This window comes from Bubalus bubalis, chromosome 24, assembly GCF_019923935.1.
Source record: "Bubalus bubalis isolate 160015118507 breed Murrah chromosome 24, NDDB_SH_1, whole genome shotgun sequence".
Taxonomy (NCBI): domain Eukaryota; kingdom Metazoa; phylum Chordata; class Mammalia; order Artiodactyla; family Bovidae; genus Bubalus; species Bubalus bubalis.
Window position 1 is genome coordinate 28,072,127 of NC_059180.1, and position 22,570 is coordinate 28,094,696.

At 51.9% G+C, this 22,570-nt stretch overlaps 1 protein-coding gene across 3 annotated transcripts in view; it reads left to right on the plus strand.

Moving 5' to 3' along the window:
* The window catches only part of MYH11 (myosin heavy chain 11), a 127,957-nt gene that overhangs the window by 93,860 nt on the left and 11,527 nt on the right, over positions 1–22,570 (plus strand). For all 3 annotated transcript variants that reach the window (XM_044935707.2, XM_006050072.4, XM_044935706.2), the window contains 20 exons: positions 285–406; positions 515–584; positions 713–873; positions 2,235–2,343; positions 4,447–4,578; positions 4,671–4,877; positions 6,176–6,313; positions 7,496–7,619; positions 8,054–8,225; positions 9,641–9,853; positions 11,734–11,878; positions 15,430–15,636; positions 17,148–17,252; positions 17,341–17,493; positions 17,750–17,998; positions 19,944–20,156; positions 20,493–20,705; positions 20,919–21,080; positions 21,903–22,031; positions 22,332–22,420. In XM_044935707.2, coding sequence (XP_044791642.1) covers positions 285–406; positions 515–584; positions 713–873; positions 2,235–2,343; positions 4,447–4,578; positions 4,671–4,877; positions 6,176–6,313; positions 7,496–7,619; positions 8,054–8,225; positions 9,641–9,853; positions 11,734–11,878; positions 15,430–15,636; positions 17,148–17,252; positions 17,341–17,493; positions 17,750–17,998; positions 19,944–20,156; positions 20,493–20,705; positions 20,919–21,080; positions 21,903–22,031; positions 22,332–22,420 — 3,113 coding nt within the window. The remainder of the gene's footprint in view (positions 1–284; positions 407–514; positions 585–712; positions 874–2,234; positions 2,344–4,446; positions 4,579–4,670; positions 4,878–6,175; positions 6,314–7,495; positions 7,620–8,053; positions 8,226–9,640; positions 9,854–11,733; positions 11,879–15,429; positions 15,637–17,147; positions 17,253–17,340; positions 17,494–17,749; positions 17,999–19,943; positions 20,157–20,492; positions 20,706–20,918; positions 21,081–21,902; positions 22,032–22,331; positions 22,421–22,570) is intronic.

Consider the following 22,570-nt stretch of genomic DNA (forward strand, 5'->3'; position numbering starts at 1 on the left):
TGTTGAGAGAAGTGGGTGGATGGGGAGATGTTTGGGAGGTCGAAGCCACAGAACTGGCGATGGGCAGGAAGCGAGGGAGCGGGAGGTGACAGGGAGGAAGCCCCAGGTGATGCTAGTGCCAACAAGAATGAGAGACGGCACCAGACCCTCAGCTGAGCTCTCACCTGGTGTGGTGCCCCCAGTGATCCTCCCCATGGCCTGGCGAGGTGGGTTACCGGGCCTGAGATTCGGGGCTTGCTGCTCCCCGAGGCCGCGGCAGCCCACCGCCCTTTGCATCTTTGCAGTCGGGCAAGCTGGACGCCTTCCTGGTGCTAGAGCAGCTGCGGTGCAACGGGGTCCTGGAAGGCATCCGAATCTGCCGCCAGGGCTTCCCCAACAGGATCGTCTTCCAGGAGTTCCGCCAACGGTGAGCCTGCCGGGCCGGTGAGGGGGGGCGGGGGGCAGGTGCGGGGAGCTGGCTCGGCTGACGACAGCGGAGATGCGCTCGGTCGTGACTCCTGCCCTGTGTCTCAAGGTACGAGATCCTGGCCGCCAACGCCATTCCCAAAGGCTTCATGGACGGGAAGCAGGCCTGCATCCTGATGGTGAGCCTGGTCCCCAGCCCCTCCCCAGAAATCCACCTGCACACCTCCGGGACCCTCTTTAAACACACTTAACCCCCTGCCAAGTGGCAGAGCCGAGAACAGGAACTCTCCCCTCCTTCCTTCTGCAGATCAAAGCCCTGGAGCTCGACCCCAACTTGTACAGGATCGGGCAGAGCAAAATCTTCTTCCGAACCGGGGTCCTGGCCCACCTGGAAGAGGAGCGAGACCTAAAGATCACCGACGTCATCATGGCCTTCCAGGCGATGTGTCGTGGCTACCTGGCCAGAAAGTAAAGACCTGCATGCTGTCGCCTCCCTGCAAACACAGACCAGAAGCACAGGATTTCAGGGGGTTTTCTGGCCTCATGCCCTGATCCCTGATTCTAGAGCAGAGGCCATCTGCTCGAAGATGTCACTGATTGAATGGCCGCCTTTTCTTGAGGGGGAGGAAATGCTACCACTTTAAAAATATGTGCTAGTTACAAGGACAGGGCAGGAAGGGCTTAAGACCATGGGCTGTGGAGAGTTAGACACAGGTTCTATTCTGGCTTCCCTGCTTATTTGGTGAAGAACCTTGGGAAAGTTACTTTACCTCTCTGAGCCTCAGGAAAATGAGTATAATCATTCCTGCCTCGTAAACTTGTTTTAATGAGAGGGAGTCAATGAAATACTGCATATAAACAGTTGAGAACAAAGCTGGTTATCATTTAAGAAGTGTGAGAATATGATAAAGTACCTGAGGAAGGTGTATTGGTATCTATACCCCCATGTCCGTAAGGCATGGTCTTGCCCTGATGCTCCCTCTGTTTTGGGAAACCGGGGCCTGGGTGAGGGCTAGGGTTCCTCCATGAAACTCACACCCCAAACAGGACTGCAGGGGCTGATGGAGTTGCCCTAGTCCAGGGCATGTGTCATCAGGAGGTACAGACCACATACTCATCTGATCGTGTCAAGCTGATTCATTGCCAGGTAGACTCAGGATGGTCAAGGCCAGATATGGGGAGTGCTTGGTCCTGGGACAGACCTAACCTGTTAAGTGGCATAACTAAATTCTCTGTTGTCACCACTCCCACTTACAGACTGACTGGGGAGATTTTATTCTTCAAGTTCACCCACGTCCAAGATGGCAGCCACAATGGCAGCCACTCAGAGACAAGAGGATGGTGTTCAGTCTTCGGTGGTTTTTCAAACCTAATAGCCCTTAAATAGGAGGGGTGCTGGTTCTGTGTCAGGCCTGGGAGTTTAAAACACACCCAAGGAAACGATAGGTTTTTCAGACTCTCAGCTTTGGGGAAGATGTGGTACAGATGAGGGTGTTGGATGCTCCTCAGGCATGGTGTAGCATGGGTTGATTTCCTAGGTGTTACCGGGGCCACAGATCTGAATTCAGGGAATTTTGTGAGCCTCGGGTCTTCCTTGCCCACTGAGAGAGGCCCTGGCCTCCAGATGATATACTTGGACTGATGCTCAGAGCTTGCTGGAGAATCTGGGCTAGAGAGGATGGGGGGATGTCCTTGTGCGAGTCACCAAATCACAAGCCAAACAGACGTGCCTGCTCTCAGGATGCTGCGGGGCTGGATGCCGTGACAACGCAGTGAGGTGTGTGTTGGGCCGAGCAGGTCTTCTCACGCCTCCACTTCCCTCTCCCCAGGGCCTTTGCCAAGAGGCAGCAGCAGCTGACGGCCATGAAGGTGATTCAGAGGAACTGCGCCGCCTACCTCAAGCTGCGGAACTGGCAGTGGTGGCGGCTCTTCACCAAAGTGAGTGCACCCTCATCCCAAGCCCCCTTCCACCCACCTCTCCCAAGTCCTGCTCTTCCCTGGGACGCTGCCCACGGGGGACTGGAGGTGGTGGATAGCAGGCTTGCAACTGAGAGCTCGAAACCAAACCTTCCCCACTGGCGATTCTCTGGGCTTGAGAAGAGCCCCCTCTTTGGCATGTGGGTTACAGCCGTGACCTTAACCCAGACCCAGAGCACTTCCATCACCACAAGGATCCCTCCTACTGCCCATTTATAGCTCTACCCACTTCCCTCCACAGCCCCAGCAAGCCTGAATCTGTTCTCTATTTCTGTACTTTTGTCATCTCAAGAATATTATGTTAACGGGGTCCCGTAGTTATGTCACTGGGGCTTCCCTGATAGCTCAGTTGGTAAAGAATCCACCTGCAATGCAGGAGACCCTGGCTCGATTCCTGGGTTGGGAAGATCCGCTGGAGAAGGGATAGGCTACCCAGTCCAGTTATTGGGCTTCCCTTGTGGCTCAGTTGGTAAAGAATCCACCGGCAATGTGGGAGAGCTGGGTTCAATCCCTGGGTTGGGAAGATCCCCTGGAGAAGGGAACGGCTACCCACTCCAGTATTCTGGCCTGGAGAATTCCATGGACTGTATAGTTTGTGGGGTCGCAAAGAGTCAGACACCACTCATCGACTTTCACTTTGTCACAAAGCATCATTCTCTGGAGAGCCCTCCATCCAGCGTGTTGTGTCTATCCGCTGTTTGTTTCTCTGGGTACAGCTTGGTCTTGCAGCATCACTGGCTGTTACGAGTCCGTTGGGCAAAGACTTGCTCTGTGGGGACGGACACAGCTTCCTCTTAGGTGCCCTTGAGTTTGTTGATGGGCACAAAGCTTTTTCACTGAGTGACTATGTGTTGAATGGCCACTGTGCACCAGGAGTGTGTGAAGGGCTGGGGATAACCTGGCTTCATGAATATTCTAGGTGAGTGGAGGAGTAGGTGATAGGTAATCGCAGGAAATGATGCCCATGGCAGACTGGGGTCAGTGCAGGAAGGAAACTGCAGTGTATCAAACACGGGTTCCTCTAGTGCCAGGTGGGGCTTGAACACAAGGAGTTAGGAGTCAGCCTGGTGAAGAGCAGTGAGGGGAAGCTGCTTTTTGGAAATGTTCATTCCCACCAACCCAACTTCTGGAAGCTCCTAAAAAAACCATCCGCAAGAAAGAAAATAAAAAATGAAGGGCATTCATTTACAAGAGCAAAATTTCTATGCCCTGCCCTGGCAGACTGACTTATAACAGCTCATCCATCAATGGGATACTTTTCAATCGCTAAAAATGATGATATTTAAAAATCAAGTTGTAACACTGACGTGACCGCAGGGGTGACAATTATCCTGTCGTTTTTAGTAATAAAAGCAGCACATAGGGAATTCCCTGATGGTCCAGTGGTTAGGACTCCATGCTTTCACTGAAGAGGGCCTGGGTTCGATCTCTGGTCCACGAACTAAGATCCCTCAAGCCTCATGGCATGGCAAAAAAACTTTCTTAATTAAAAAAAAAATATATTTTTTAAGTACATGTAACGCTGGGCAGTGTGGTCTCAGGTGTATTTTTTTAGTGTGCAGGACAACGGGCCAGGAAATGCTGATAGGGCTGGTATCGGGAGGCAGGATGTGGGGGACTTTCCTTTCCTTTTCTCTTTGGAAGGAAACACAGCAGTTTGTCAGCTGCGGTTCTCGCTCAAGATGGGACTAAATGGGGGGAGGCGAGACTTCTCCTTTCACTTTGCACCTCTTCCTGTTGCTCTAGGATTTTTCAGTCTCGGCATATTGGTTGATATTGGCATATGTTGATATTTTGGGATGGGTAATTCTGTGTCACGGAGGCTGTCCTGAGAATTCTAGAATGTTGAGCAGCGTCTCTGGCCTCTACGCACCAGATGCCAGTAGCATCCCCCCCGCCCACCTAGCTGTGACAGCTAACACCGTCCCCAGAAACTGCCAAATACTGGCTGAGGGGCTGCAGGTGGAGTAAAATTGTCCCTGGCCGAGAACCATTGATTTCCTTACTACAAGAGTATATCCTTGTGCCATGGAGACAACTGATGGGCTGACCCTCTGTGTGCAGGTGAAGCCCCTGCTGCAGGTGACTCGGCAGGAGGAGGAGATGCAGGCCAAGGAGGATGAGCTGCAGAAGACCAAGGAGCGGCAGCAGAAGGCCGAGAGCGAACTCAAGGAGCTGGAGCAGAAACACTCGCAGGTACCAGCCCGGGAACCTGGCTGGCACTGCAGAGGGCAGGCCGCCTGCCCCCCGTGGGGCTCACCGCCTGTCTCCCCGCCCCCTGCCTGCAGCTGACCGAGGAGAAGAACCTGCTGCAGGAGCAGCTGCAGGCGGAGACGGAGCTGTACGCTGAGGCTGAGGAGATGCGGGTCCGGCTGGCAGCCAAGAAGCAGGAGCTGGAGGAGATCCTGCACGAGATGGAGGCCCGCCTGGAGGAGGAGGAAGACCGGAGCCAGCAGCTGCAGGCAGAACGGAAGAAGATGGCCCAGCAGATGCTGGTAAGGCGCTGCGGGGGCTGCCCTTGGTGGTGCCGAATCCCTTGACTCTTGCTGCAGACCTGTGAGGTGCATCTGATGATGTGTGTCCCCACTGGACTGAGATAGAGACTCAGGCTTGGAGAGGAGCAGCCCTCTGCCTACACAGGTCTCCTCGGGAGCCTGCTCTGTCCTGCTGCTCTGCCTTCCATGTGCAAACACGTTTCTCCTAATAGCCACCCTGTGTGAGGGGTAATTGTATCAGTAAGCTACTGCTGCAGAACAAAAAGCACCAAGACTCAGCAGCTTAGAAATAAGAAGCATTTAGGACTTATCTGCTGGACCAGTAGTTAAGAATCTCCTGCCAGTGCAGGGGGACACGGGTTCGCTCCCTGGCCCAGGAAGATCCCACGTGTTGTGGGGCCCGTGTGCCACAACTACTGAGCTGCACTCCAGAGCCCACGAGCTGTAATTGCCGAGCCCACATGCCAAAACTGCTGAAGTCCACGTGCCTAGAGCCTGTGCTCTGCAGCAAGAGAACCCACCGTGATGAGAAGCCCACACACCACAACCAGAGAAAGCTGGACCCAGCACACCCGAAATAAATCAATTTAAAAATATATTTTTTTTGGTAAATGAAGTACTAAACATTTATCTCCCACAGTCATGACTCTGAGAGTGGCTTAGCTGGATGATTCTGGCTTAGAGCTTCTCATGAGATTGCAGTTGTCGTGTCAGCCTGGGCTGCCGTCTTCCGAAGGCTTGACTGGGCCTTGAGGGTCCCCTTCCAGGGGTGAGTGAGCTGTCACTCACGCGGCTGTAGGCAGGAGACCTGAGTTCCTCGTTCCGTGGGCTTCTCCACAGGGCTGCTCGGGTGTCCTCACAGTATGGCAGCTTGCTTTCCCTGGACAGAGCGAATGGAGGGAAAACGGGAGGAAGCTGCACTGCCTCTTATAGCCTAGTCTCTGACTTACACATGCCATCATTTCCTCTTGATTTTGTTAGAAGCAAGTCATTAAGCCCAGCTGACACTCAAGGGGAGAAGGATTACACTCCACCTCTTGAAGGGAAGAGTATCAAAGAATTTGTGGACATATTTTTAAAACCACCATGGTATCTATTCTCCCCACTTTACAGATGAGGAGACTGAGGCTCCACAAAGCAAAGTGGTTTACCCAAACCTTTTCTTTCTGATGGAAAGAGACTGCAGAGCACTGCAGGGAGCCATGAGGCCCAGGCTCTGTATCCATGAGTCCCCAGAGCTCCAGGAGAGTAGATTTTGGGTTAAACAAGGCTGTAATTCTTTTCCCTCGCCCACAAAGGACCTGGAAGAACAGTTGGAGGAAGAGGAAGCTGCCAGGCAGAAGCTACAACTTGAGAAGGTCACAGCTGAGGCCAAGATCAAGAAACTGGAGGATGATATTCTGGTCATGGATGATCAGAACAATAAACTGTCAAAAGTGAGTGGGTTTGGACGTCCCTGGTGGTCCAGTGGTTAGACTCCACTGCATGGGGGAGTGGGTTCAGTCCCTAGTCAGGGAACTAAGATCCCACATGCCCTGTAATGTGGCCAAAAATTGAAAAAAGTGAGTGGGGTTGAGTGTCTGGATTAAAATGACAGGCTCATCAGGACTATGGATACCTTCAGATACCTTCCCTTTTCTAGCCAGGTACAAGGAATTAAAGGCCAAACAAGCAGATATCTCTGGCGCTGATGTGGCAGCCTTGTGGCCACTGTCAGGATGCAAGCATGCCATGGATGGGGTCCCCGGTGGTCCCAACAGTGCCAGGGCCACCATGGAGCAAGCATCAGGAACACCACAACCAATGCACCACCCAAGTTGTGCAAGGGAGGGTGGGCAATGTGCCTGAGACCAGGGGGCCCCCCCTCACATTCTCACCACCCACTTCCAGTTCCTAACAGAGGACCAGCTGTCCTGGCATCGAGGGGCTTCTGGGATGTGAGACTTTCAGCCCCCAAACCAGAAAAGTCCCAAGCTGAGTCAGTCGGTCACCCTAGTCAGTATCCATTAAGCAGCCCCACTGTGAGTGGACTACCTTTAGTCCTGCATGCCAGCTGGGCACCGACTGTGAGACAGGCTTGGTGTCAGAGGCAGGGCGTGCATGGTGCCGGAGGACCCAATCCTCGAAGGGCTTATGTTCTAGAGAGACAACAAGTAGATGATTGTACAAGCAACCACTAATTGCCATCATGATTGCTACCCTCTTCTAAGAGCAGAGCACTGGGGGATGGAGGTGGGGCATTCAGGGAAGGCTTCCTGGAGGAGGTGACATTTCAGTGGAAACCTGAAGAATGAGGAGCAGTTAGAGGGGGTGGAGGCACATTCCAGATGGTCCCGCCTGTTTGCAAGAGCCCTGAGGCCTGTGGTAAGAAAGGAAAGAGGGCCCCTTGGCTGGGACATGAAGTTGAGGGGTGGAGGGGCCTGAGGTGGGGAGTGGCTAGTCTTTGGAAAGCATTATTGTTGAGGAACTTATTTTTCCCTCTTTAAACTCTAGGTTGCATTTGGTTATAGTGTAGATTATCCTTTCAACTGTTTATCTGGAAGTTACTAACAGTGAAACATAGGCCCCAGAGAAAAGGAAAAAAACTAGTGATATTTCTTTTTCTTTTCCCCCAAAAGGAGCGAAAACTCCTTGAAGAGAGGATTAGTGACTTAACAACAAATCTTGCAGAAGAGGAAGAAAAAGCCAAGAATCTTACCAAACTGAAAAACAAGCACGAATCTATGATTTCAGAACTGGAAGGTAAAACGGCTTCTGGCGAGGTTCTGAGGGGGATATTTTATTTTATTTTTTGTTAACACCAAAACCATTTTGTATTGGGGTGTAGCCACTTAACAATGTTGTGATAGTTTCAGGTTAACAGTGAAGGGGGTTATTTTAAAAGTAGGAAAATAAGACAGGACATTTGAGAATGGTGGATTACGGCAGGAAAGGGACTGTTCTACCCGGCTGCCTGCTCACCCTTAGGGAACACACACATTCATTCTAGAAGGTGCTTGGCACCAGGGCTGACATTCCTTCCACAAGAGCGTGGTGCGAGTGGGATGGTTCCTCTGTGTGTGTGTGTGTGTGTGTGTGTGTGTGTGTGTGTGTGTGAAGTGCCCGAGCAGGAAGGCTCGTCCTCCAGGGGTTTCTTGGGTAGTGTCTACCCCTGAAGGGCCCTGGCTTTTTCGCAGTGCGGCTGAAGAAGGAGGAGAAGAGCCGGCAGGAGCTGGAGAAGCTCAAGAGGAAGCTGGATGGGGAGGCCAGCGACTTGCACGAGCAGATCGCAGAACTGCAGGCGCAGATCGCCGAGCTCAAGATGCAGCTGGCCAAGAAGGAGGAGGAGCTGCAGGCGGCCCTGGCCAGGTATGAGGCCGCCGGGGGCAGGTCCAGTGTGTGCGCGTGCCCCGAGGGCCCCTGCCAGTCTGCAGGGAGGGCCTGGTCCTCCTCCTCCTCCAGGCAGGCCTCCATCTCACGTGAAGTGGCCTCGCCCTGGCCTCCCAGGTGCCTTGCGGTCCCTCTGGCACCTCCAGAACCTCGCCTTTGGCCTTCTTTTCTCCCTACCAAGCTCATCCTCTCTACTGCCACTGTGCCCGCCTCTTGGGTGCCCATCCTTCGTCATCTGCACCCCAGCCCTGGATTTCTGGTTGCACAAAGAAGCCATTCCATGGGCACCACAAACACCACGTGTCTGAGGCTGGGAGGACCCTCCTGTCCCCGGCTGTCTCCCTCTGAGGCCTTTATGTGAACACCAGTCTCCTCCCGAGCTTTTGCCCCTTCTCTTTCCACCCAGGGTATGGCAGACTCGGCCCGTTCCATGTGGGGTGTCCCCCACCCACTTTTCTGCGCCCCCTTCTCCCAGCTCGGAGCTGGGGTTGCTCTACCAGCCTCCGCGGGGGCATTAGAGCGGCGACTCACAGTTGTTTACCTGCTCTCCGTGTGCTGAGCTCTGCTCGAGCGGTGTCTTTACCAGCACCTGGCCAGATGTGCTGCTGTACCTCCAGTCACTGAGGAGGAAGCTGGGCCAGGGGAGGCGAAGGAGCCTGGGCCAGTCGCCTGGCTTTTGAGAGACGGGCTGGGAGTCGCTTTCTGGTTGGTCCCCTGGCCAGCTCTCTCTCAGCTGGTTTGTGCCAGGCGACAGCGCTAGGGTGATGGGCCACCTCGTGTCTTCCCTCCACTGGTCCCCTTCCATCCATCGTGGACGAAACCGGAAGCAGCCCCACCATGGTCAGGAGGGAGCTCCCTTCCATTCCTTCAGGTCAAGGCTCCCCCTCTCCCACCCTGACCCGCAGTCACCGTCTCCCCTGGTGTTAACATCCCCACCCCCAACAAGCAGTGCCTGGCCAAGCACTTTGCAAATGGAAGGAAGAATCAACCAGTAGTTACTGGGGAGGAACACTTGCCTGACACTCAGAAAGCATCTGTTGGGTTCCTGCTGTGGACAAGGCACCATGCTGAGACAGTGCAAAGCACTCTCTGTCTCTGTGTCTCTGTCTGTTTGTGCCTCACTTTCACACACACACACACACACACACACACACATGCAGCACGACCTGTTTTCTTACATCAGCCCTCGGAAACTACAGCCTGCATGAACCTCCAAGCAGTCCAACATGGCAAGAAGGGGCCTTGTGTGTCTCGGGACCTGAATGGAACATGTTCTGATATCTGTGGAACCCAAACGACTGCTTCCAGAAAACCATTTCTGGCCACCTCATGGGATGGACAGCAGGGGGCCCCGGGACCCCAGGGTCTTAGTTCCTGTGATCTGTCCCCGGCAGGCTGGACGACGAAATGGCTCAGAAGAACAATGCCCTGAAGAAGATCCGGGAGCTGGAAGGTCACATCTCAGACCTCCAGGAAGACCTGGACTCAGAACGGGCCGCGAGGAACAAGGCTGAGAAGCAGAAGCGGGACCTGGGGGAGGAGCTGGAGGCGCTGAAGACGGAGCTGGAGGACACGCTGGACAGCACGGCCACCCAGCAGGAGCTCAGGTGAGGAGCCCCCACCCGGTGGCCGGATGGGTCGGGACAGCTGGTGGAAAGGGGCAAACCCACACAGATCCTGAGTCATGGGGCTCCTCAGGCCCTGCGTTTATCGTGCTGATTGCATTTTGCTTTAACTGATGTAAGCATGCTTAATTTTTTTTTTGAAAATTTTGTTGAAATATAGTTGATTTACAATGTCATGTTAGTTTCAGGTATACAGCAAACCGATTCAGTTCTGTTCTTAACAAAAAGGACATCTCAGAAAACTGAGTAATAAATATTTCTGTCTAATTAAGCCACATGGATACCTAAAAGGGCTCGCATACCTTCCTACCCTGGAGATGATTAGCTACTTGGCATTTGGGAGTTTCCTGTTACCCAAAGAGGGTAATTGGAAAAACTGGATTTTTTAATTATTTGAAAATACTAATAATGTATTTTATTTGATGCTATAAATACTAACATCAAATCTAAATATAATAAAACATTTTAATATGTCTGAACCATGAAAATCAACTGGTTAAGTTAAGCATGCTTATTTTTTAAATTTATTTATTTGTAATTGAAAGATGATTGCTTTACAATATTGTGTTGGCTTCTGCCATACATCAGCATGAATCGGCCATAGGTATGCATATGTCCCCTCCCTCGTGAGCCTGCCTCCCACCTCCCACCCCATCCTACCCCTATAGGTTGTTACAGAGCCCCAGTTTGAGTTCCTTGAGTCATACAGCAAATTCCCGCTGGCTGTCTATTAGACATATGGCAGTGTGTGTGTTTCCATGTTACTCTCTCCATTCGTCCTACCCTCTCCTTCCCTCACCCCTTCCCGTGTCCATAAGTCTGTTCTCCATGTCTAATCATGCTTATTTTTTAATCTTGTCTTACATCACAGTAGGAGGATATACTCAATTAGAGAATGACTTGAAAACTGTAGGAAAGTTAGATACCAAACGCATCGACCCCAGTCCCACCACGGTTAACATTTTGGGGAATTTCATTCCTGTCTTTTCCTGAGTGTGTATAAGTTTTGCATTAAATTTTCAAAAGAACATTTATCAGATTGGTCTTCACTTGAAGTGTCACTGCTGGCTAACTAACAATACCCAACCAAAAGCAGAAACAAAACGGGTCACCTGCCAGATAATGAATGCCGACTTCCGTGAAACTAGGTCATTTATTTATTCAGCAAATACACAAGTGTGTGTTGAGTGCGCCCTGTCAAGTGCTGTGCTAACACGGAGATTTACTTCCCACATTTTGGGTTTTGCGCTACATCACTTAGCTGGGCCTAGAAGCCAACACAACTTTCTGCCCCCTTTGCACTGGCCCAGAGCCGTGGCTCATAGCAGTGAACTCAGACTGTTTGGGTTCAAATTCTTGGTCAGTCACACAATGGTTTTAATACCTTGGGCAAGCTGCTTACTCTTTCTTAGCTTTTGTTCCCTCATCTGTAAAACAGGAATAATGATACACTTGCCTCTAAAGGTCACTCTGAATATTCTATCAGATGACATATACTCAGAACTTAGGTCAGAGCTTGGCATTAGCGTATCCTCAGTAAGTAAAGCTAATGTTAATATTTACAGAACAGTCTGCAACTCACTTTGCATTCTTCCAACAATATCATGTGTTTTATTTTGTGTTTTTGTTTGTCGGCCCTGGGAGATTCTGGGAGGTAGCATGCTCCTCTTTTCTTATGGCTACCTCCTTGTTTTGAGGAAATTCCAGGTCCAGAGAGGTTAGGTGACTCACCTGAGGTCACACAGCTTGGGAGGGATAGTGACAAAGACTTCAGTTCCAGGTCCCAGGAGACCCCTCGCGCCTCTGCACTGAGGCATATCTCTGTCTCCTCCGCTGCCAGCCTCTGTGTTCTTCCTGCCCAGGGCCAAGAGGGAGCAGGAGGTGACGATGCTGAAGAAAGCCCTGGACGAGGAGACACGGTCCCACGAGTCCCAGGTGCAGGAGATGCGGCAGAAGCACACCCAGGTGGTGGAGGAGCTCACTGAGCAACTGGAGCAGTTCAAGAGGGTGAGTCACCGTGGTTTTTTGGTAACAACAAAATACAAAGAATGATGTGTCAGCCGCTTCAAGTAACTACACGTGAGTATCTGCACTAAGACCAGTAACAAGCTGCGGCGATCCTAATGAGAGTGACGGCACCCAGCATTTATGCTTACTGAATATTATGTTGATTAATCTTTTCTACCACCCACTGGGATGGGTACAATGAAGCCCCTTTGACACAAGAAGGAACTGAGGTCCAGAGTACCTAAAGGCTGCACAGCTATTGACAGAGTCCCAGCAGTCTGCTCTGGCGTGCGTGCATGCTCAAGTCGCTTCAGTCATGTCTGACTCTTTGCAATCCCGTGGACTATAGCCCGCCAGGCTCCTCTGTCCATGGAATTCTCTAGGCAAAATTACTGGAGTGGGCTGCTGTGCCCTCCTCCAAAGGATCTTCCCAACTGAGGGTTCAAACCTGTGTCTCCTGCAGTGGCAGGCAGGTTCTTTACCACCAGAGCCACCTGGGAAGCCCTGGCTCTGGACTCATCTCTTAGCCTCTCCAGGGCAGGGTCTCCAGGTAGGCCCTTGTGGATAAGCAGAGTTTAGCAAAAATCTGGGAAAGTAGCTGAACACTGAGGACAGTCTAGCCATCTTCATTTCTGTGCAGAGTGGAGCAAGACTGTCATCATTTGAGTGGCAAGACAGTGCTCCCTGGTTAGTTTGGGAATGGCTAGATCTAATCTTCCTCTGAGGCTTGGCTATTTGGGGGTGCACAGAATCTGAGGCAGTTAACTAGCACTAAAATTCTGTGTATCCGGAACTTCCTCTTGCTTTGCAGAATATCCTTGTGTTTCATTCCCAGGGAAGAGTTTTTTAGCTTATGACATCCTGCTAGGTGTTTTCTCTAAAAGTCTGAATTATACCACGATCCATGCTACAGCTTTCCTCCAGAACTTTCTAGACTGAATGGCTGTTGTATTACCTAAGAATTGTTGGTGTTGGCATTAGCTTCTATTGCCAGTCAAGATAAATGTTCTTCAGGACTCCCCTGGGGATCCAGTGGCTAAGGCTCTGTGCTCCCAGTGCTGGGGGCCTGGGTTTGATCCGTGATCAAGGAACTTGATCCCACGTGCCTCAACTAAAAAGATCCCGCATACCACAAGAAAGATCCCAGGTGCTGTAACTAAGACCCTGACTCAGCCAAATTCACCAGGGAATCCCAACTAAGACCCAGCTCAGCCAAATCAATAAATATTAAAAAAAAAAGATAAATATTCTTCCATGAGCTGGTTCACCACCAGTTCGATCATAATCTCAGAATTTTCCCTTACATTTAAATAACGCCGGCAACCCCTTGTATGGCATTGAGTATATGCCACTGTTCCAAAGTTTTACAGGTGGCAACTCATTTAATCCCACCCGTGACCTTTGCTAAAATGCACATCTCCAGGCCCCACACTGAAACGCACTGTCCCTGACTATACACCCTCACGCTCCAAGTGGAGAAAGGCTACCTGTTCGTGTCACCTTGTCACTCGTCACGTGGGGTCTGAATATGAACCTTGGGCATTTAGTCAGTTCTTTTGTGTTGGACAAATAAGATCTTGCTAGTTTTATCTATAACATGTATTTCTCCTTTCAACTGTCTTTTCTTTATTATGTTCAGAAGGTTTTTTTTTTTTTGGCCATGCCCTGTGACATGAGGGATCTTAGTTCCCTGACCAAGGATCAAGTCTGAGCTCCTTGCATTGGAAGCATGGAGTCCTAACCACTGGATCGCCGGGGAAGTTCCCAGAAATTATTTTTTAGTTAATTAATGATTTACTTTTGGCTGCGCTGGGTCTTTGCAGCCGCACTCAGGCTTTCTCCAGTTGTGACTCGTGGGGGCTCCTCTCTAGTTGCGGTGCGCGGGCTTCGCAGTGTGATGGCTTCTCTTGTCGTGGAGCAGAGGCTCTAGGGCGTGCGAGCTTCAGTGGCTGTGGCTCATGGGCTTGGTTGCCCTGGGCCGTACACGGAGTCTTCCCGGACCAGGGATGGAACCAGTGACCCCTGCATTGGCAGGTGGACTCTTAACCACTGGGCCACCAGGAAGTCCCCAGAAAGTTTTATTGTGATCGAAGTTGAATCTAAATGGGCTCTTCCCACCGATGGAATAATAAGTCCTCCAGACAGTGGTAAGGTACCTGTGTCACTTTTACTGTAAGTTTGGAAAGCTGACTGACCAGCGCTGAGCCAGGTGGTCATCCGAGATGAGCAGGTGCTGGAGGCCTCTTTGCAGAGACTCAGCTGTTCTGGCCATCCATGCCTGACCTGAGCAGGAGGGGGCTCACAACACCTGCCCACCATCTCAGGAGCACTGAAAAGGGAGACTGTTTTATCTCTAGCAATGTTCCAGATTGTTGGTGAAAACTCGTAGTATTGTTCCTACCTCGACTCCCCTTACACGTGTATAGTCACCACCATTCTGGGAAAAAGGTTTTAGGGGAGCCCAGGTCCCGTGAGGCCCCCCAGGGTCCTTGATATCAACCTGCATTGTTGCCTTAAGAAGCACTTTGTCCCTGTCTGGGGTCCTGGCAGCACTAAATGGACTTCGTCACCAGAGGACTGGCTTCTGAGGGTCCCTGGACACTGCACAGACCTGCCCAGGAGCTGAGGGCGAGCCCACTGTTGTGTTCTCCACTCTCGGGACCCACACACTTTCTTCTGGTTTTTCCCCCAAACACTTTTTTTCTTAGAGAAACTCATATGCCTACAAGAGCTGTTTAGATAAAATAGCTTTCTCTAAACTTTCACACAAATGGCAGTGTACATCCAATGATAAATCAATGGATGATAGGGAGTGGTGGGGCCTGGGGCTGAGTGGAGTGTGACTGCCCTGTTTACAGGGCCAGCTGCTACTCAGATCCAGATGATTGCTCTCGTAGAAGAAGGCAAGGCCTCTGTTTCCAGATCTTTACTTTTTTTTTTGGAAGTCAGACTTTAAATAGAGATGTATGCAGCAAAATTCACCAACTTTAAGTGTATATATTTCAGTGAATTTTGACAAATTATTTAACCACCACCCAATGGTGAAATAGAACATTTGATTTTTCAAATGAGAAGCTGGGAACCCAGATTTTTATGTGATATTTCTTTTTATTTACCTGACTGTGCCAGGTCTTAGTTGTGGCATGTGAGATCTAGTTCCCCAACCAGGGATTAGACCCAGGCCCCCTGCATTGGGAGCACTGAGTCCTAGCCACTGGACCACCAGGGACGTCCCTATGTAATATTTCTTTATTAAAATGTTAAAAGGTATAACATGGATCAAATAGGATGTGATGGCACGGTTGATGCAGCCTGGGGGATGCTAGTTAGCAACCTCTGAGCTTCAGGAAAACAATCCAAAAAGTCTTACTGGGGATTGTGTGCTCCTCACTGCCCCGAGTCCCTCCCCTGAGCTGGGGAGCACAGGTCCCCCGACCTACCGAGGGAGGGGGAAGCAAAGATGAAGATCCCCCCTAGCACAGGTCCTTATCTTAAAACATTCTCCCAGCCATGGCCCTAACGCCTCCCTTCCCCTCTGCTTCTCTGGCTAGGCCAAGGCCAACCTGGACAAGAACAAGCAGGCGCTGGAGAAAGAGAACGCGGAGCTGGCTGGAGAGCTGCGAGTCCTGAGCCAGGCCAAGCAGGAGGTGGAACACAAGAAGAAGAAGCTGGAGGTGCAGCTGCAGGAGCTGCAGTCCAAGTACAGCGACGGGGAGAAGGTCCGGGCCGAGCTCAACGACAAGGTCCACAAGCTGCAGGTGAGGCGATTTTGTTGGGACTGTCTCTGAAGGATGAGGTTCTTCCAGCTAATGAAGCCTCTGTTCATTTCCTTGAGTTACATTCCTCAGGGAGATGAGATGGTTGCCTTATTCAATTTAACCTCTAAAAACTCCTACCTGTTCATTCAAAATGAGTATTTATTGAGTGCCTGCTGTATGCCAGGTGCTGTGTTTAATCCTGAGATACAACAGCAAGGAAGAAGACAAACACTGTCCCTGCCCCCGGAGAACTCCAGCTCAGTGCAGGGAAAGACATTAATAATCATGCAGATGAATATGAAATGATGCTGGGAAGCAGAGACACATACTGCTATGAATATAAATAAAACAAGGGCCTGAGCCTGTGGGAGGAGGAGTCAGGGAAGGCTTCCCTAAGAAGGATGTGTAGTCTGACAGATAAGAAGTTTGTCTACTTATAGACAGGGAATAGCATGTGCAAAGGCTCAGGACTAAGTGAGAAGTCAGAAGAGATCACGTAAGGCCAGTAGAGCCAGAATGATAAATCTGATGGACGATAGGGGATGGTGGGGACTGGGGCCAAGTGGAGTTTACAGGACGGGGAAGGTATGTGGCATAAAGTGGGACTGGAGCAGGTTGGGGCCAGAAGACAGGAGTGACGGGAAACCTCTTATGGGTTTTAAGCTGAAGCGTGACATGGTCTGTTGGTCTTTGATCTTGATTAGGTTTGAACAGACATTTGGACTGACTTTCCATTCATGGAATATGACCTACCTTTTGATAAATATTTGATGCGCTTAGAGCCTGGGACAAGAGTACAGGACAGCATGAAGTATGAGTTTTTCCACACACAGCTGAGCACAGGGGTTTTGCTGTCCTAACACAAACAACATCCTGGAGGAGTGAGGATCATTTATATCCTCAGTGTAAATGGGAGGAGGACGGATGGTGGGCTGGTGTCTCCGAAAGGACTTGTTCAGAGATACCAGGGCCTGGAGTAAAAGGCAGAGGAAAGGTAGAGAGAGCTTTCTACCTTTAGTGCCCATGTCTCTGGTTTTGCTGTAAGGGTCAGTGAAAGGGCAAAGAGCAGGGGTGAGGAAGAGGGGTGGTAGGGACAGGACCTTTGGATGTGGAGGTGCCCTTTGCAGCCTCTTCCCCCACTTTAGGGATTGGGTGAGTCCAGACCACCGCTCAGTATCTGGACCTGCAAACCTGCTCTTCATGCTTGCCAACCTTGGCAAGGCTCCAGGATCCATGTGGAGGGCTCAGGGCCCAGTTAGTACAGTCTAACCACAGTATAACAGGGCTCTCACAGGGTCTCGGAACCAGAGGCTACCGGAGATTGCAACTTGTAGGGATGTCCTTCCCTCCCCTAGGGGGCCATGGAGTGACCATGACCAGGCCCCTTAGCTCGTGGGAACCTCTCAATCAGTCGACACCCCAAGGCCGATCACTGAGTACAGAGAGCCCCTCTTACTTAAGGATAATCCTGTCCTGGATGATCCAACTAACCAGTCTCTGGGCACCCACAGAATGAAGTGGAGAGTGTCACGGGGATGCTCAACGAGGCAGAGGGCAAGGCCATCAAACTGGCCAAGGACGTGGCGTCCCTTGGGTCCCAGCTCCAGGACACCCAGGTGAGTATCGGACCACGTCATCTGGAGGCACCTGGGGTACGGCCTTCCTGGGGGTGGGCTCCTGGACTTCTGCGTATCCTTTCTGTAGGAGCTGCTTCAAGAAGAAACCCGGCAGAAACTCAACGTGTCCACCAAGCTGCGCCAGCTAGAAGACGAGAGGAACAGCCTGCAGGAACAGCTGGACGAGGAGATGGAGGCCAAGCAGAACCTGGAGCGCCACATCTCAACCCTGAACATCCAGGTGCCCACTGCGTGTCTTTGCCCAGGAGGGTAGATCAATGGCTCGGATGTGACTGTGGTAGAACGGTGGCACCATTTTGCTTGACTCACTGGCTGCCCCTGCTGTTGAGTTTCTTCCATGGTGCCATTTTGCTTGGCTCACCAGCTCCCCCTGCTGTTGATTTTATTCAATGATGGTCGTGGCTTCTCAGGGGCTCAGGGCTGGGACTCCCTTATCCCCGCCTCCTCTCATCCCACCCTGGGCACTGCCTTTTCAGCTCTCCGACTCGAAGAAGAAGCTGCAGGACTTTGCCAGCACCGTGGAATTGCTGGAAGAGGGTAAGAAGAAGTTCCAGAAGGAAATCGAAAGCCTGACCCAGCAGTATGAGGAGAAGGCAGCTGCTTATGACAAACTGGAAAAGACCAAGAACAGGCTTCAGCAGGAGCTGGACGACCTGGTCGTCGATTTGGACAACCAGCGACAACTGGTGTCCAACCTGGAAAAGAAGCAGAAGAAGTTTGATCAGGTAGGGGCTGGAGGGCCCTCCCCTCTGCTCACGGACCCTGGCTGGGGGGCGGGGGTCCGGGTCTGGGGAACATCTGGCGTGGCTGCTGCGTGTATGGCAGCATCCCATCCTGGCTTTGCTGGTCACGATGGAAGGCTGGCCGGCTTGGGTGAGGCTCCTCGAGGGGTCAGTGAGGACAGTGGCGAAGCCTCAGTGGCCATGATTTCCCAGGTTCCACCACCACCACAAGGGCCATCTAGAAACCCAGTCGTGCCTTGGGTTCTAGCCCTGATAAGGAATGAGGTTTACTGATTTTACTCACTCAGCGAGTATTTGTTGGGCGCCTACTGAGGATTCCAATTAAAGTATCTACCCTTGAAATACCACTGTTCCTTAATATCTCATCACAAAGAATCTTGAGCACACAGCAAAGCAGAAAGCCTTGTACTGTGAACACCTGGGCACTCACCACCTTGATTCAGTCATTAAGGCCTTACCCTGACTTGGGGCTTCCCTGGAGGTTCAGATGGTAAAGGGTCTACCTGGAATGCAGGGACCCTGGTTTGATCCCTGCCTGGGTCAGGAAGATTCTCTGGAGAAGGGAATGGCAACCCACTCCAATATTCTTGCCTGGAGAATTCCATGGACAGAGGAGCCTGGCAGGCTACAGTCTATGCGGTCGCAAAGGGTTGGACATGACCGAATGACTAACACTTCACTGACTTTATCACAGGCTTTTTTATGAGTGTATTACATCTCTCATTTGTATCTTATCTTTTAGACGCATTTAAAAGCAAATTACAGACAACTATACATCATCCTCTAGATACCGCCACACTGCATATAAACTAGGGTTCATTTTTCAAAATATTATTTCTTCCCTTGAAGTAAAATTACAATGAAATACATAAATCTTAAGTATACACTCAGTGAGTTCTGATAAATGCATACACCTGTATGACCCAAACTCCTAAATACCAGCTTTTAATATGTGTTACTCAGAGTCAGTAAATATGGTTTGGTTTACATGTGACTCAGGATTTATTCCAAAAATCAATTTGGGGATGGAATTTGGGGATTCTTTTCTTTTCTACCAGCCATCCCTTCTCTGTGCTGACAGCTTGTTCTTAGTGCTTCTTATCTGCTGGTTCATTATCTGGTCCAGGGTCTGAGACTGCTCTATTATTTTCCCATCACAAACAGTGGAGAGTTTTTGTGTTGACTGCTGTTGGGAGTCCCTGTTTCGTGCCCATCTTTGCTGGACTCTGGCAGTCTGGGTTTTGGATGCTACAGTGAACACTGCTCTTTCTTTTTGTTTAGTTGCTCAGTCATGTCCAACTCTCTGCGACCCCTTGCACTGTAGCCCACCAGGCTTTTCTGTCCATGGGATTTCCCAGGCAAGGATACTGGAGTGGGTTGCCGGGTCCTTCTCCAGGGGATCTCCCTGTCCCAGGGATCCAACCCAAGTCCCCTGCACTGGCAGAAGGATTCTTTTCCACTGAGCCACCACTCTATTTCTAAAGATGAGAATGGGGTTTTCTTGGAGCTGCTTCCCCAGGCAGAGGGTGTGTGCAAATCCATCCACATATTCATCATTTCTCTACTCATAGGGTGGCTCATTGGGTACTTTTGTAAGGGAGTGACTGTGGCCATGAAACAAAAGAATAACTGGCCTCTGGCAGGATTCAGTGTCACCCTGACCTTGGTCACAGTATGTTCTAACCAACATGGGCAGCATTAGTGATTTCTAAGCACAAAGATGCGGCGAATGCTGGCTCTGCAAAGCTGACCTAGAAGTCGGCAAGCAGGACTGTTATCAACTATTTGCATAGATATGTGACCTCCTCCCAGCCGTACCAGGATGAGTTCAGCTGCACACAAGGCTTCTTCCCCATATTTGCAGTTAAATGCAGCCGACCCTCGGGCATGCCTAGAGCTCACCTCTGGGTCTTTTGCTGTGTTGCAGTTGTTGGCCGAGGAGAAAAATATCTCTTCCAAATATGCGGATGAAAGGGACAGAGCCGAGGCAGAAGCCAGGGAAAAGGAAACCAAAGCCTTGTCGCTGGCGCGGGCCCTCGAGGAAGCCTTGGAAGCCAAAGAAGAGCTCGAGAGGACCAACAAGATGCTCAAAGCCGAGATGGAGGATCTGGTTAGCTCCAAGGACGATGTGGGCAAGAATGTAAGTGGCTCTTCATCGTCTTTGGTTGTCCATGTCCCCCCACCCCCGACCCTCTCTGCGTTATCAGTCCACCTAAGGAGGGGGCCCCACGCCTCATTCATGGTAAGCAATAATCAGGAACTGAAGGGAGTCCCTCGGGCTGATGCAAAGAGGGGGCCTGGTTGGGAACAGCCTTTGGGGGTAGGGTCTGAGTCAAGGGTTCCGAGAGGAAGGCTGTGGTCTGGACTCCTGGTCACACATCCCGCGGGTATGAAAAGCCACCTCCTGGACCATGATGAGCTGCCTGTCACTGGGGGCTGCCCGACCATCTTCACAACATCACCCCTCACGTCAAAGGTCCATGAGCTGGAGAAGTCCAAGCGGGCCCTGGAGACCCAGATGGAGGAGATGAAGACCCAGCTGGAAGAGCTCGAGGATGAGCTGCAGGCGACAGAAGACGCCAAGCTGAGGCTGGAGGTCAACATGCAGGCCCTTAAAGTACAGTTTGAGCGGGACCTCCAGGCACGGGACGAGCAGAATGAAGAAAAGCGGAGGCAACTCCAGAGGCAGGTAATCCATGGAGGGGAGAGTAGGGGAGGGGAGGGGGGCCAGCCGGCATTCCTTCCTTCCGCCACCACTTCCTGGCTTCGTGGAAACTTTGATTTCTCACCTGCGACCCGGGGATGGGAAGCCCACCTTCAGTGGTGATGCAAACCTGGGCCCTGGGGGAAGGGATCCGAGGGGCGGCCCTGCCCTGCAGCACATGTTTCTGGCCTCACCCAGCTCCACGAATATGAGACGGAACTGGAAGATGAGAGGAAGCAACGCGCCCTGGCGGTGGCGGCCAAGAAGAAGCTGGAAGGGGATCTGAAGGACCTGGAACTGCAGGCCGACTCGGCCATCAAGGGGAGGGAGGAAGCCATCAAGCAGCTGAGAAAACTGCAGGTGGGTGACGCCCCAGGGACCAGGGAGGCAGGTCCACGGCCGTGGGAGGACGCAGCCTTCTGTCGCTGGTGCCTGGCCATCTGGTGCTTTTCCATCATACTTTTGCTTTGGGGGCTGTTTTCTGCCCTGGGGGCAGAAGTGGTGAGGTCACCTTCCACCTGGTGACCTCCACCCTCCTCCCCAGGTGAGCAGCTCAGCAATGGCCAAACACTATCCTCAGGTGTTTGGCTCTGGGCTTCCCTGGTGGCCCAGATGGTAAAGAATCTGCCTGTAATGCAGGTTCTATCCCTGGGTTGGGAAGATTCCCTGGAGAAGGGAATAGCAACCCACGTCAGTATTCTTGCCTGGAGAATTCCATGGACAGAGGAGCCTGGAGGACTATACAGTCCATGGGGTTGCTGTGAAGAGTCAGACACCACTGAGAGACTAACACTCAGACCTCAGCACCATTTCTTAGGTCTGTGGAGCCCGTCCAGAGCCCCCAGGCAGCCACCTGTGGCCAAGGGCTCTGTGGTTAAATGGTGGGAAAGCCTAGGCTTCCCTGGTGGCTTCGACGGTCAAGAATCTGCCTACAATGCAGGAGACCCAGGTTCAATCCCTAGGTTGGGAAGATCCTCTGGCGGAGGAAATGGCAACCCACTCCAGCATTCTTGCCTGGAGAATGCCCTGGACAGAGGAGCTGGCAGGCTACAGTCCACAGGGTTGCGAGGAGTCGGACACGGCTGAGCAACTAACACACTCAGGCTGGCACAGGAAGGTAATCTGGGCCTCAGGACCTGGTGAGTAAGGACTTCTTATCTGGTCCTGCCTGTCCTCATGCAGGCTCAGATGAAGGACTTCCAGAGAGAGCTGGAAGACGCCCGCGCCTCCCGGGATGAGATCTTTGCCACGGCCAAAGAGAATGAGAAGAAGGCCAAGAGCTTGGAGGCAGACCTCATGCAGCTACAGGAGGTAAAGCCTTCTCTGCACTGTGAGGGCCCTGATTGGGGGCCCCTGGGCACCCCAGGCTCGGGCGCCCGCATTCAGCATCCCACAAGTGAGGGCCCCGTAGCACAGGCGTGGAAAGACACGGGGTTTTCTCGCTGACGGATCTGCAGGCCTCCCTCAAGCTCAAAGGAGGCCACGCCATTTTCAAGGATGGCCGTGGAGGCGGCCGGGGGCCTGCTGCTGGGAGCGGGGTAGATGCTTGGGTGGGCTCAGGCCCTCCTGACAGGCAACCGGTTTCCTTCCTCCCCGCGTCGCACCGTCCAGGATCTAGCGGCGGCCGAGAGGGCTCGCAAGCAGGCAGACCTGGAGAAGGACGAGCTGGCTGAGGAGCTGGCCAGCAGTGTGTCGGGAAGGTAGGAGCCGCCTGGGGAGAAAGGGGTCCCTAGACTCACGTGATGAGAGAGGCAGTCAGTCAGAGGAGGCCTCCTGGACCGTATGTTAAGGCTGAACGTGATAGCACGTTCAGCTGAGCTTGTGACAGGGGACATGTGTTTTTCACACCC